At 34.7% G+C, this 15,745-nt stretch overlaps 2 protein-coding genes across 2 annotated transcripts; one reads left to right on the top strand and one right to left on the bottom strand.

Annotated features, from left to right (window-relative positions):
* The first annotated feature begins 4,247 nt into the window (after positions 1–4,247).
* Positions 4,248–5,349, top strand: LOC148908956 (uncharacterized). Its single transcript, XM_089033648.1, has 3 exons — positions 4,248–4,688; positions 4,794–5,021; positions 5,197–5,349. The coding sequence occupies exons 1-3, from the start codon at positions 4,248–4,250 to the stop codon at positions 5,347–5,349; spliced, it is 822 nt and encodes a 273-aa protein (XP_088889774.1).
* Positions 5,350–7,528: 2,179 nt separating this feature from the next.
* Positions 7,529–15,732, bottom strand: LOC116297406 (cytochrome b-245 light chain). The gene is given in 6 exon segments (XM_031705628.2): positions 7,529–8,843; positions 8,846–8,873; positions 10,739–10,822; positions 12,619–12,696; positions 13,761–13,830; positions 15,389–15,732. Coding segments are annotated over 6 exon segments (540 nt in total). The 5' UTR covers positions 15,447–15,732; the 3' UTR covers positions 7,529–8,621.
* Positions 15,733–15,745: the final 13 nt, after the last annotated feature.

Here is a 15,745-nt window from a genome sequence, read left to right as displayed (position 1 = left end):
CCTCAGAAAGGACATTAAGTCAAAATCTCTACATATCAATACTAAGGATGATTTAAACAAGCTTTGAACAGGCTGGTATGATATGGACTAATATTTATTTATGCCTATGAACGATATATCTAATAATAGAATTATTGATAGACTAGCTGAGCTAAATAATTTACCATCACTTAGTTTAACTTCGCCTATCATAAATATTCCTCAGTTATCAAACTTCGATGGTGATTTGCATATGCCTTTAGAAAATAACTTCGTCTATCATACAAGTGAAGAATTCAAAGCTAATACAGATATAAAAGATTGTGCATTGAATCGTAGAGCTTTTGGTGCGTTGCATTGTAATATACGCAGTCTTGCAGCCAACCATGACAATCTTTGTCAACTGTTAAAAGAGCTGGATTATCCACTTTCCTTAATTGCAATAACTGAAACAAAATTCACGAAAGACAAAACACATGTTATGAATGTCAATTTAGAAGGTTATGAATTTATTCACGAACCAAGTTTTTCGAATGCAGGCGGAGTTGGATTTTATGTTAGAAACGACATAAAATACTCAATTCGTAGTGATTTAACAACATCTAATAATGATCTAGAAATGCTCTGGATTGAAATATTCACAACTGGGCAATCTAATATAATTTGTGGCGTGGTCTATCGACACCCAAACAACAATGTAGATAACTTTACTAATTCTCTAGAGTCAACCATAGAAAAAATTCACCAAGAAAATAAGCTATGTCTTTTTTTAGGCGATTTTAATATAGATTTAATGAAAACTGAAACACACGCAGAGTCAGAAAATTTCATAAATATTCTTGCTTCCTACTTTTTTCAGCCTCAGATTTTGCAAGCTACTAGAATTACAAATCATTCTGCAACGTTAATAGACAATATTTTCTTTAATTCTTTAGAAAACTCATTAATAATTCATGAAGAAAACACAATAGAAATCATGACCATGAAGGTGATTTTAAATCTGATAAAGATTCGTCTTCATTTGCATAAACTTTAACTTGGATTTTCTCTATCAAACTTGGTTCATTTCGTAAAAAAATCGGTACACAATGAGAACAAACATCATAAGTTTTCTAAGCCGTTCAATAATCTCGCAGATCGTGTTTTATCGGGTCTAAAACCACTCGGCTGCGCCTCGTGTTTTATACCCGATAAAACACTCCTGCTCGTTTATTAAACATTACTTAGAACATTACATCATAAGTGGAAACCTTGTGTATGATTTAACAGACCATCTACCAAATTTTATTGTTATTAATAATTTTTCACATTAATCATCAAGTACAATCTCATATAAAAGAGACCTCTCAAATTTTAATGAGAAGGATTTCATTGATGAAGTTAAGGCAATTGATTGGCAACATGTTTTTAGCAGTGTTTCTGACCCTTCTGATATGTTTATCTCCTTCTATGATAAACTACATCAAATAATGGACAAGCATGTTCCTTTGAAAAAACTAACTAGAAAGGAGATAAAGTTCAAATCCAAACCATGGATCACTCAAGTTTCTATTAAGTTAAAAAATAAATTATATAAAAAATATCTGAAAACAAAATCTACTTATTATTTTTGTAAATTTAAGTATCATCGAAATAGGATAAATCACCTGCTAAAAATTAGCAAAAGAACATATTATGATGATTATTTTCAACAAAATATCAAAAATGGCAAAAAGGTGTGGAATGGGATCAGGACGATTGTTCATTATAAATCAAAGAGTACTTCATCTATTAGTAAAATCGTTGACCGCAGTGCTGAAATTATAAACTCAAAGGACATTGCCAATTCTTTTAACAATTGACTTTGATCTCACTCTCAATAACAAACAATTAAAACAAGAAACATCTATAAAATATTTAGGAATCTATATTGATTCTTGCCTTTCTTAGAAAACCCATGTTGAATACATCTCAAAAAAGATGAAAAGAAATGTTGGAATTTTGTCTAAATTGCGCTATTATGTAAACATAAATATTCTTGTCGATCTATATTATGCCTTGATATATCCAGCTTCCTACTATTTTTTCACTCAGATAAGTGATATACACAAATACCAAACTAGATCTGCAGCTAAAATTAATTTTTATCTACCAAAAGCTAACACCAATTATGGTAAATTTAACGTTAGATTTAATGGTCCAAAAATTTGGAATTCAGTTGATGATTCCACAAAAAAATTGACAAGTTTGCAAACGTTTAAGAAAAAATTAAAATTGACATTCATAAGCAATTATTAAGAATAAATTTCTCATCTTTAATGTATATTTAATTTCTTTCTTGCATTAACAGAACAAATAACTTTTCGCATTAAATAGAACATAACTCTTTGTTGATATCTTTTGATAAAACTTTTCTCCTCCAAAAATATGTCGTAATTTTTCTAGTGATTATGTAATTTTTTATGTATTTCTTCTATGTAATTTTTTAAAATTACTATTTCCACTCCTAGAATTCCGTCCTCTTTAAACGTGACAATGTTATATATATACATATATATATATATATATACAGCGATATGCAGAAATTCTGATTCAACCAAGTATATAGTATATAACTATATCGGGTGCATTATGGGTAATGGACTCGCGGGATTCAAAGCGGGATTCAAAGCGGGATTCAAAGTACCAAAGCGTTGGCTGGCGTTTTGTTTAAGATAAGTTACCTTTCAAAATAAATTCCACTTGTTCCAACCAGAAAAAGAATTTTCACCCTGCCTAGAACTTGACAGTCGGCGTTATTTTCAATATAAACCGCTGTTTATTTTATGCAACTTTGATTAAAACAAACGGCTTTTATAATGCAATGATGATTAATATTCAAACTTTCACTCTCGTAAGTGCGCTTGTTTTGCATAAAACTGCCAAGCTTTTAGTAGCTTGAGCCAAAAGAGAGAGAGAGAGAGATAAAAGAAAAAGTAACCACAAAGAATCACTAAGTTATCAGAGGAGGAGTGGAAGAACATGCCTCTCTTAAGTAAGAATAACCTCCGTTTATCTAGAAAATATATTCAGCCTGTTCATCAACTGAGATTTGACTGAGTTGACGCTCAATAACAATAACGCGGTAGACTACGAATAAAGCAAAATATCCTATCCAGAGTAGCTCATGAACGATTTTTGTACCATTTTTGTCATTAGTCATATTACCGACTGTTTTGGTCATGCTGTCCTCGGAGTGATTGATTGTTTTAGAAGGGCACATATAAATAAGCGAAGAACGAGTTCAGAATTGAGCTCAGCTCAACCGAAACTTCCAAGAAAACGACTTCAGAACTGATTTTAAACTCAACCAATTGCAAAACTTCCAATGTTTCGCTTTACATCAATAAAACCGTCTACAATATGACATTTTTTTCTAATAGTGTAGAGGTATTAAAAAGTGAACACATTCCCGCCTCTTGACTTTAGCGCTGTTCATAAACAACACTCGGTAGGCGAGCCAACGCTTTGGTGTTTAGCTTTGAATCCCGCGGGTCTATTACCCATAATGCACCCGATATAGTTATATACTATATACTTGGTTGGATCAGAATTTCTGCATATCGCTGTATATATATATACACTCGATTGCAGAAACGTTGTAGTATACATTTATACATATATCTAATTTATTCAGTATATTTAATGATATGCAAAACAAAAAACGCTTTATTTATTGTTTGTTTCATTCAATCACTGTAAAAATATTTTTTTCTTGTCTATTAGATCGTACAGATTATAAATCAGTTTTTTAAGCGTTGAAAATGGTTATTCGTCTTAAGAAAAGACAAGATCAAGCCAACTTGGTCGTCCAAGAGCTTAAAGACCTACAGTTGGAGTTCGAAAGAAAAAAGAAAGAATTGGAAAAAAGTGCAGATGAGAAATCTGACTGGGCATTGGGCCTCTTTTTTATTCCAATTGTTAATTTGATCGCGAATCCAATTTTGCTTGAAGAGGCTGATATCGATACTGCAAAAGCAGCAGCCAAGCAAAAGTCCATGAAGCCGCGGCATCAACGATCCAAGTAACTTTGATACCAGCGCTACAGTCATTTATTAGCGGTCTGCACAACGCAGCAGGCTTCTTCAAGGTGATGGAAGTGGAATTGAGCAAGTTTCAAGGAAACGCAGAGAAAAGCAGGGAGAAAATCAAGGAAACTAAGAAGACAGATAATAAAGAACACTGAAGGTGGTATAATTGCACTGTATATTGATCTAACAGCTGCATTTGACAAGGTACCCAGACATATTATGTATGAAGTTCTGAAAGTTAGAACTGGATGTGAGAAGTTAATTGATATTCTATGGTTATTATATGATGGAACAATCGGGAAAATATGTGGAGATAAAACTGATTTTCCTATTGAAGCAGGGACCAGACAAGGTGGTATGGAAAGTCCTCCAGTATTCAATTGGTTCTTTGACTGGGTACTCAAGGTCGCTGCCCGTGAAATTGACCAACGCTTTCCAAATGGATGGGGAATACCATGTACATATACAATCGCTAATGCATGTCATCAACGGAGTACTGGACGAATGAATGGTGTGGAGATAATTAAATGGCTTTTATATGCTGATGATGTTGTTGTGCTGTCAAAGGATCTTACTGATCTACAGGAGATATTGGAAATTATCCATGGAACATGCTTAAGATATGGGCTTGAGTTAAGTTTTAAGAAAACCAAAACACAGGTATTTCATAATGCGCAGCTTATGGAAAAGAAGAGCTTATTAAATATATCAGGACATGATATTGAAAATGTAAAAGAGTTCAAGTATCTTGGTCATATGTTTTAGAGTGATCAGAAGGAAAGTTTTGTCGATAACAGAATACTAAGTGCAACAGGAAAATTCCATGAGCTCAAGAACGTCCTTACAGATCATAAAGTATCTATGAATACACGCAGAAAACTCTTGGAATCCTGTATCAGATCCAGACTTACTTACTGTACTGAGGCTGAACTACCAAATGAAGATGAACTGAAAAAGCTTGAATCCTGTTGGTTTGGTCTACTAAGAAGAATGGTACGGAATGGCTGGGAAAGGAAAATGAATAGTGACGGAGAAGAAACGTTTGCCTTTAAATATAGGAACTTAGACCTGGAGAGAATAGTGGGAACCCTGGGATTTTATATACATACGCTACTTGAAGTACATTGCACATGTTTGTAGAAGACCAAATTCAAATTTAACGAAACAGTTGCTGTTTGCAATTCCATCTGCTAAATATGTTAGAGATCCATGGATCAAAATTAGTCAACGACTTAATGTTGATAAACACCAAGCTAAGAAATCTACACAAGACAGAAAAGTTCTAAAAGGACTACTACATCAGAACTTTGGCTCTGTGTAGACTATATAGTCCCTGCTGATCAACTTATAGTTGGAAATAGCGGAATGACACTGATACTGATACTGATACTTCACTACAAAATGATGAAAGCAGAGGAAAAGAAAATGCATTCTGCTTGCCAGAGAGTCATACGTTCATTAATACAGTTAAACTAGATTTCTCATAGCATTTCTCTGGTTTCTATACTAGTAGTTTCAGTTCTGTTCACGAGCGACATATATCTAGGTGTCGCTCATTGCACCATTCAGTAATTAAGCCATGCAAAATCATAGTTTGTTTGGTTTGACCGATGTTTTGATCAGTTTATTGTAAAGTGCACTCATAGTTTCTAATTAAGAAAATTAGAGAACATGGTATACTTCTAATTGTTCAGTAATAACTTGATTATGTATGTTTTTCTTGATGTTTCAAATCTGTTTTTGAATAAAGAAGGTTTGTCTGGAATGAATAAAGATCTTTCCCCAGAACTGATTGATGGATTCATCTTCATTTAACGCGTCCTTTATTTCAAAATAAAGGTTAATCATGGTACTAGATAACATATAAGAATGTATAATTGCGAGGAGAATGTCACCTTGAATTTCACTCATTATGAATTACTCTTTAAAAGCCAGGAGTTTTTTTTCACCTCAGTGTTCTGTTTCTCAAATTTCTGATAAAAACACACCGTCGTCAACATTCACTTCAAAGAGTATGAAGCGGAAGTAAAAGGTGTCTACGCTGAGTAAATTAAGGTGTCGACATACGGTGCAACATCGCATGCAACATTGCACGCAACAGGACTGTTGCAGCGTGTCTACCCCAAACTTGTTGCACGCAACGTTGCATGCAGCAAATCTGAAGTTGAATCGCGCTCTACTCTTGCATTATTGCGCGCAACAAATTTTATCATGTGAACATGGCTGCAACATTACCTGCAACATTTTGAAATTTTCAGCCAATCAGCTTGCACCAAATTTATAACTGCTGACCAAATATCTTAACATAGAGGCTGACACAAGCAATGTTGCGTGAGTTTGTTGCAATGTGTGTCAACCCGATTCAAATTTGTTGCTTGCAATGTTGCACCGTGTGTCAACACCTTTAGGAGGAATATGACATCATGAAGAAGAAAACACTGAGGAAGAGGGTTCATGAATGACGTGTCAATATATCATTGACCAATGAACAGTAGTCACTTGAATCCATCAACATCAATTGGCAGGATTAAATGACTAAAAAATTTCTAGGAAAACAACATTGTTGTCAAGGAAAGAATGGTACACAGGTAGCCCGAGCCAGTAAGCCCATACATTCCCTCATGGACCAGATTATAGATGGAATAATTAAAAACACTGGCGTTAAAGGAATTCGAAATTCTTAAAGAGTAAGGATAACTTTATTTTTGTTTCTACTGCTTTTTAAAAAGCAGAAGACACTATAACATCGAGTTAACCCGGAAGTACAGCATATCGATATTTGGTTAATGAAAGACTACAAGAATATCAAAGTGTGCAAAGAGTGTCATCAGCAATCTTTTAGCGAAAATGACCAGGGAAATATCTAGCTAGTCAAAAGATGATTGCGGACGTAAGGCCCTGGATAAACGAGGAAACATGTTTACCACGCGCATTGATTGATTGATTAAATACTTTATTTAATGAGGGTGGCACGTGACAGTAATTTTGTTAACTGATTAACTTGTGGCCCTCTTGTGTTTAGCACGGGCACTGAAGATGGTCGTCACCAGCGTCTTCAGTGGATCTTTTACGTCCGCCTTATACGGGGTTGTATAGTGAAGACCGGCAGGGCCTACGGTTTTAAGCCCTTTTTCCTCGATGTTTCCCAGTTTAGCCACATGCGAAACATTGCAACAAATTTTGAAGACGCAAAAAATGTTTTTGTTGTGCGGCAGAAACATTTCATGTTTCCAAGACGCATGGAAACATTGTTTCTCAATGTTTCCTGACAGTTTTAACACCTCAGGCCCTGGCTAAACGAGGAAACATGTTCCAGAAACATGTTTCCCTAAATGTTTCCTAAGGTGAGAAAACGACGATGAAAAATAGCCAATCAGCGCGTGAGAAATTAACAATTTGTGGTAAAATAACAGATTTCATGGCATGTAGACAACAAGTTTTTGTACCTTAACATCACTAGTGTTATCCTGCATAAACACAATGTTAATAAGCGCGGAAAGGAAGTATAAGATAATGCATTTTATTTAATAAAGTTTTCAAGGTGTGTTAAAAAAATTGACAAAAGCTAGCTTGTAGCATATTATCTTACACACCATGATTTTTGTCATATAAAGGTTACAAAAGTGTAAATAAGTTTATAGTAACTATTGAAGTTTGAGCATGTCTTGGGGGTGGTGGGTGAGGGGGTTGTGGGGAGTTGTGGGGTGGGGTGGGGTGGGGAAGGTGTTCCTAGGATCCAAAAGCGGACACAGGAATTTATTAGGGTGCTTTCCCAAATAACGAAATTGGTATTGAGATATGATGGATGTACCGTTAGGGGGATTTCTGGTGTACAGCAGGTCACCCTCTCGATCGGCCTCTGGGATGTACAAAAAACATGTCCCTCTCTCCCTTCTTATAATGATTAAGTTTATGTGGATAATCTTACAGTAAACAGAGTTCAATCTGTTAACCATAGCTGTACTCAAGTCGACTAAGGAGTTAAGTCCCTGTTACAATCTAGATTACACTAACGTCCATTTTTTACAAAAATAATTTATCTTTTGTTTAAATAGAAAAAAAAATAGAAAAAAAAATAGAAAACTCTGTTTATATGAAGTATACAAAAATATGGCATAAATTAACATTGTTCTTTTTACAAAATTATTATTGTGTAGGTACTTCAGTGGGATCCTAATCTAATTTTCCAGCTTAAATAAAGCCGTTCAAAAAATACAAAAACAATCTCTCACATGTTTGAATTCCATTTTTCCACTCAATAGAATTCCATTATCTTAATAAATCAAATCTCAATCCCCATTTTAGTGGATATTTTTCTTGTAAGTTTCCATCCAAAATTTAGCCATTCATTTCCTATCTTTCCACTAAATCAAAGCCCAGTTTCCATTTTATTGGACTCCAATTCTCATTTCCCATCCTAAATTTAGCCATTCAAATCCCATTTTTCTTTGAATCAAACTTCAGTCTCCATTTTAGTCCCTCAGGACCCACTATTACTAATATCTTACCCTGTGAAACTAATTTATGGTCTTGAATATATATTGTGAAGTGTCAGAAAAATCGCATTTAAACCCTTTAATGCTAATACAGTTATTATATCTGGTTGGACGAGTCAGCACTATAGGCCAAGTTGTCTAAACTTTGAGTGCGTGGGTTGCGTGGAGGAGGTACTGAGGGGGGTAGGCTGGGGTTATTGTTCCCTGAGGTTCTCTCTGCCTTGGGTTCGAGACATGGTTTCCATGTCTCGCCAGACACAGCAGCTCGGAGGTAAATTAAGCTGGTGAAGAAGAGGCTGAAGGCGCCAAGAATAGTTGGTGTAGAAAGAAACCACATGGAATGCATGACCTGCGTTAAACCCATAACCAAATGATATTACTATACACTGGCTTACGGTATTATGGAATGGGATTAGATGGATGAATGAATGAATGGGATTGTGAATGGAATTTTTCTGAAATATATATGTATTGAAAAGAAGTCATGAGGAATACCTGACCTGCATTAAACCCATAACCAAATGATACTACTATACACTGGCTAATGGTATTATGGAGTGGAAGTAGATGGAAGGGTGGATGAATGAATGGGATCGTGAATGGAATTTTCCTTAAATGTATATGTATTGAAAAGAAGTCATGAGGAATACCTGACCTGCATTAAACCCATAACCAAATGATACTACTATACACTGGCTTATGGTATTATGGAGTGGAAGTAGATGGAAGGATGAATGAATGAATGAATGGGATATTCTAAAAGATATATGTATCTAAAAAAGCCAAAAGGAATGCATGACCTGCTTTAAACCCATAACTAAATGATATTACTATACACTTGCTTATGGTGTTATGGAATGGGATTAGATAAAAGAATGGATGAATGAATGAATGGGATTGTGAATGGAATTTTTCTTAAATATATATGTATTGAAAAGAAGTCATGAGGAATACATGACCTGCGTTAAACCCATAACCAAATGATACTACTATACACTGGCTTATGGTATTATGGAGTGGAAGTAGATGGAAGGATGAATGAATGAATGGGATCGTGAATGGAATTTTTTTAAGATTGCAACATGTTTAGGTAATAGGAAATGTGAGTATATCTGAATTAAGGAGGGATAAAAGGATGATATAAACAACTAAATAGAAGGATAGATAGAAGGGTGCATGGGATCAAGAGTTGCAATGCCCTCAAATTATCATACTGCAATATGAGTAAATGGATAAAAATATAGAATTACATGTAAGTAGATGGATGGATGGGTGGGTGGATGGGATCAAAAGTGGGAATGCTTTCATATTACCATACTGCAATATGAGTAAATAGATAAAAATATAGAATTACATGTAAGTAGATGGATGGATGGGTGGGTGGATGGGATCAAAAGTGGGAATGCTTTCATATTATCATACTGCAATATGAGTAAATGGATAAAAATATAGAATTAAGTAGATGAATGGATGGATGGATGGGACCATGAGTGGGAATGCTTTCAAATTACTGTACTGAAATTTAAAGAAAGTGATAAAAATAAAAATATTTTAAAATAATCATAGTTTAAACTCTGCCAGCTTCAAGCTACTCAACCAACATAGAAAATCTAATATTAAATGTCAGTGTTCTAGTACCCTATCTTGGCTCACATAAATTCTTGTTTAAATATTTAAAAAAATTGTCTTAGCTCATTGTTATGCTTTAAATCAATGTTTGCATATATTTGTTAAAAAAAGTTAAAAAGTCATTTAGTTTTGTTACTGTTTAAGGTTACGGATTCATGTGGTTAGTAGGAATATATTTAGGGGACAAAGGGCCTGTCAGGCTCGGCACCATGTGTGTGTAGAGTTATTTGTTTGTTCTCTACTGTGTTTTGAGAGTTTTCCTCAAGGTTCTCTGGTTTTCCTCCCTCCAAAAATAAAACAACTTCTAAATTCTAATTCTATCTATTGGTTTCCTTATCAATTGGGTTGCAAAAACCTGTTATGCATAATACTCCATCCACCCAGGAGTGGCAAATGCATCAGATATTTATGTTATGTGTGTAGGAAGTAGTTGGTGCAACAAAACCATGCCAAGCAGTTCAGCAAATGAACAGACAGTGATACTAAATGCTAGTTTCTGAAGAGTAATTTTGCTCCATTGAATTCAAATGGAAAAAATAAAAGCACAAATATGAAATGAAAGAAATGACATTGTACAGTACTTACAGAAGGTAGAAAACAAAGCGCACGTAGTAATTCCTTCCAATCACCCCTAAAGCTATGATAAGATGAGTAAATCCCTTCTGATATCTGAACAAAAACACAAAACACATTAAACACTGCTGATGAAACAACATTGAAAATGGGGAGAAGGGTTTAAGAAAATTTTTAAATCCAAATTTCGCAAATATTTCCATGAGATTAGAAATTAAGCATTCACGCTGTGTTCACTCAGAAGATATCATTTCAACTGTCCAAGATAAAATTTGTATTTAAGAGATGGTATTTAAAGGGGCACTTGGATGAAAACGCCCCAATTTTTGAAAGTATTTGAGGGTAATATGACTCAATTACGATTATGAAAACCAGATTAGTGAAAATTTTAGCCTGGGAGCCACTTGCTGTTTAGAAATTTTGGGTTAAAAGCAAATAGAACAATAGGGTTGAGTAAATGACGTCATTTACTCACAATTTAGGTGCTGAATAAAACTGATAAATTTTATTCGTCACTTTTGACTGTCAAGAAATATGTTGCTTGGCTACTATCTGGGCCATATACATGGGTTTAACCAAGTTTAAAGTGATTTCTAATTTTCATTGATTTTCATCCAAGTGCCCCTTTAAGGTGGCTGCCTACTTGTGAATGTTCGATTTGAGCCCACGATGTGCGCGCACTCAAAAACCGCTGAAAAATCTACAAGATTTTATTGAAGAACCATATGCGTTTTGAGCTTAAACAGGGCAAAACCCTCAAATTTTGCACGGGACTCTATATTTTTTGATAGCTCATTCGAAAAAACTCCTAAAAATCAAGGTTATATCAACATTTTAGGAAAAGTTTAAATCAGGAACATGTGAAAAAATAGATTTTTGTAGGGATTTTTGTTCGACTTTATGAGATTTTTTAAGAGCACCGAAACTACAAAATATGACAAATCAATGTATCTCTCTGTCTTTTTGTCGAAAATATCCATGTATTATTGTAAAAGGATTGACTAGCCTTTGTTCGTGCAATCATATAGTCTGCAAATAACTGTTATCTTATGAATCTTAATTTTTTTTCTAATCACTTCCGGTGGCGCAATTTTTACTCCAAAAGCTCGTGCGTAGGCTTCCATTAAATGCTGATTATCTCGAAAATGAGCTCGGCCCACCCTATTTTTCTTTCCAGATTTGGAATCAGCATTAAATTTCAATTCAGAAAATCGAAGTTTTAAGAAAAGCTTAAATCAATTTCCAAAAGTAGGCAGTCACCTTAATCGGTAAAAGAGCATTCTCAAATGCTGTGCCAGAACTATGGAATTCCCTTCCTGCAGATAAGAGGTCATGCAGAGATATTTTGAGTTTTAAGTGTGAGCTTAAAACCTTCCTTTTTAAGAAGTCTTACTCTTGATATATATTTTTATGTAAAGTTTTTATAATCTTGATTTGCATATGTAATTATATTAATGTCGAAATTAAATGAAAATTGAAATTGAATGAAATTGAATGAATTACTGAAAATATTTGAATGTTATTTTATTCCTTAATTTTTCATGCTAAAACTTGTTCTCACACGCCACTGGGAGCTATTGTCCAGCTGACCGCCACCAACTGACTTCTTTATTTCTGAATAACCCAACATATGCATTACTGTAATACATCATTCTTATCATCGCAACGTGGTTTCCATGAAAAACTACTCTAAAGTCCTTCCAGCAATGCTGGCCTAGGGTTGGGGGGGGGTACTGTGGGGCTAACTAACAGTCATGGCGGACAGCGAAAAAGCAACTGATGAAAACACTGACCACGTGACTAATATCCCTCAGCCCAGGCTCCAGTGATGTGAGAAAACATTTTCCACTAATTATTATTATTTTCGCATGGCTATGTAATATAACACTTACGTTCGTTCAACAGTTTTCTTGCCTTTTTTCCTTTTACCTCTCGGATACTCAACCACGAGAACAAGAATCCCAAGAGCACTACCACAACATCAGTCAAGGAAATAAAATACAGCTGAACCAGTTACCTACTCAGTTGATTTTATTTTATTTTGTTTTGTTTTGCTTCATATTGTTGGTGTTGTGTTTTGTTTTGTTTTTTGTTGTGTTGTGTTGTGTTGTGTTTTGTTTTGTTTCATTTTGTTTCGTTTTATTTATTTTATTTTATTTTAATTAGTTTGCTGCAATGGCAGGGGTAGAGTCACAGAGCTAAGCCCCAATTGCATGTTGATGTCCCATAAAAATTGAGATACAAGATAACAAATTACACAGGTTGAGTTCTAGAAAAATGTGAAAAGGTAATACGCACAAAAGAAAAACAAGAAAAAAGACACACAAAAGTCAAGTCAACGAATAGACTATAGTATCTCGTACTTTAGGAATATATCATAGTACATCTTTTTATATAAAAGTTAAACAAATAGACACCTTTTTACCACAAATGTAAATGTCTTAACAATCTCCACATTCTGACTGGCAAATTTTTTCTCCACTTGGTTCTTACGCGATGTTCTGCAGCACTCGTTTCTCCATCTTCGAAATCTGAAGTACGTAACTGCTAAATGGTGTCGAGCGTGTTGTGCCTGTTATCATTATTATTATAATTATACAGCTTCTCATTAATCCCATATAGGTAACTGTCCAATTATTTTCTTAATTGGACACGTCTTGCTGATATGGGATTAATTAGGCAGCTATATAATTAATAGGTAATGGGATTTCATGCTCCCCAATCAAGAAATAATTAGACTTGAAAAATTCCTCTGACTGCCAAATTGGACTCGGCCTACGTACTTGTCCAATTTTGAAAGTCCTCAGAATTTTCCTCGTCCAATTATTCCTTAACTGGACAGCATGGAGTCCTATTACATATACTTATTATTATTATTATTATTATTATTATTATTATCATCATTATTATGTCATTTGTCACATTTTGTATTCGATTCAAGTAGATTCAAGTAGCCAACTGTAAATTACCTATAAGTATAGCGAGATTTACGATTGTATTTTGAGGAAAAATTTCATTATTATTATAAGGATACATGGAATATGCACCAATTTCCATCAGCCTGAAATCTCCAGCCACACCAAGAATACCACCCAGTACTAAAACTGAAAATAAAATACAAAACAAGATGAGCTTTAAATAAAATTCAAGAGGCTTCTTACACTGCTGAATATCTCTTTCTCATTTCAACCTTATTATAAAACTCATGAATAATTAATGAGGAAAACACAATAGAAATCATTGTCCGTGGAGGAGGTTGTATATCTGATACAAAATCATCCTGATTTGCATTAACTTTAACTCCAATTTTCTTAGCCAAATTCAATTTTATCTTTCAAATTATAGTAGACCATGAATGTATACACCTAGACATTTCGTAATATACAATATTTGTGTCCATGTTGTATCAGATATACTACGATCACTTGCCTTCGGCTCGTGGTTGCATATCTGACACAACACGGCCACTCATACTGTATATATTGCAAATGTTATCGATATCCTGAAACAGTGTCTTGGATGATCAAAGTCAGAGTATGAGGGCCACGAGTTTATCACCTTAAGCTGTAATTGAAGTGTTTTTAGCCCTTTTAAAGTAAAGTGTACATGTATTATTATCATGGCTAATTCACAGATTGGCTTGAAATTACAGTGAGAACTGTTCATCAGCTAATAACAAAATTTTCAATACAATTCTTCCTGGCTGACAGAACATATGGTTGTGCATGTTGCCCCACCATTTAGAGCAATTAATAAGATTTAAAGATTAATTAACAGCTGATTGAAACCCAACTATAGTGTTATTTACTAACAGTCTTGAGCATAGGATAAGTGCGCTATAGAAATAAAGTTTATTACTTATTATTAACAGTCATAGACTAGCTACTCCTCCGCATACATAGATCTATTAGCTGTTCAAAGGTTGACGAAAAGGGACTGAAGAAAAGACTCTGTGGAGTTGGTGTTGCAGTGCATGTTGGGTTATTTTAGGAGACATATTTTCAAGATGGTGCCTATTTCGTCCCCTAAGACAGTCCCACAATGCACTGCAATGTCAACTTAACCCAGTTTGTCCCTCGACCTTGGAATGGCTAGTATTAGTGCTGGGATAAAGTTGACGAGGGTAAGGTTTCTAAGAAAATGCTCTTAATTATAGTGATAATTTAACTGTTGCTAGACAAACATTTTGTCTATTAAGGGAGTGTTCATTTTTTATCTGGGGGTGGGGGGAGTGGAGTTGGATTCGCTTCTGACACCCTCTCCGTTGTTGCTTAGAAATGCACCCCCCCCCCCTTTGAACCCCTGTTTAATAGTCCCCCATGCCTTCGCATCGTAGTGGGACAAACAGTGTGCTTGCAATGATAGAGACATGTGAATAATTGTCCAAGGCGTTAAAAAAGGTCTCTATCATTGCAAGCTCACCGTTCGTCTTGCTTCGATGCAAAGGCTTGACTACGTTTCAAGATGGCGCAGGGAACTGTGAAAGGGACTATTGCATTATTCTAATTAAATTAACTTACAAATACATTAAATATCCACTATAAATTCTAATTATTACTGACAAGCTTACATTGGGCAAGTAAAGTTCTTTATTTTGACCAACAAAATCAGTATGAACAAAAAGTTATTAAAAGTTTCAGCTTTAATTTCTACAATACTTACCAAAGGCGGTTATAACTCCTTGTTCGTTGGCCCACATAGCCCATTCTGTTTGCCCCATTTTGCTTCAACTTTATCCAAAACGCAGGAAAATAAACCCTTCAGCTTATCGTTGAACTGGAAGGACTTAGTTTACACTGAATGACATCAAGCCAAAATTGCTTCGTCACAAAATCCTCCAAAAAAATACAACTATTCCTTTGAATTAACACCAGCTGTAATATTTCTAATAACCATTCATATATTACTCCGTTTTCGAGTAATTCTGGGGTAGAAGAGGCTCAAGAAGTATGAAAATTTGCGCTGTTTTTCTCACAACCAAAATATTTTTTCACATTTTACACAGTTTCTTCCGTCATC

This window comes from Actinia tenebrosa, unplaced genomic scaffold, assembly GCF_029948245.1.
Source record: "Actinia tenebrosa isolate PJP-AT-01 unplaced genomic scaffold, QUT_ActTen_1.0 PGA_scaffold2__45_contigs__length_23673736, whole genome shotgun sequence".
In the NCBI taxonomy this organism is placed as follows: Eukaryota; Metazoa; Cnidaria; class Anthozoa; order Actiniaria; family Actiniidae; genus Actinia; species Actinia tenebrosa.
The sequence above is the reverse complement of the archived record's forward strand: the minus strand, read 5'-3'. Positions and strand labels throughout refer to the sequence as shown.

Coding starts and splice junctions, on each gene's coding strand:
- LOC148908956 (XM_089033648.1), top strand. CDS start 4,248: ATGTATGAAGTTCTGAAAGTTAGAACTGGATGTGAGAAGTTAATTGAT. Junction 4,689..4,793: donor TTAAGAAAACCAAAACACAG/GTATTTCATAAT, acceptor CATATGTTTTAG/AGTGATCAGAAGGAAAGTTT. Junction 5,022..5,196: donor TTGGTCTACTAAGAAGAATG/GTACGGAATGGC, acceptor TTAACGAAACAG/TTGCTGTTTGCAATTCCATC.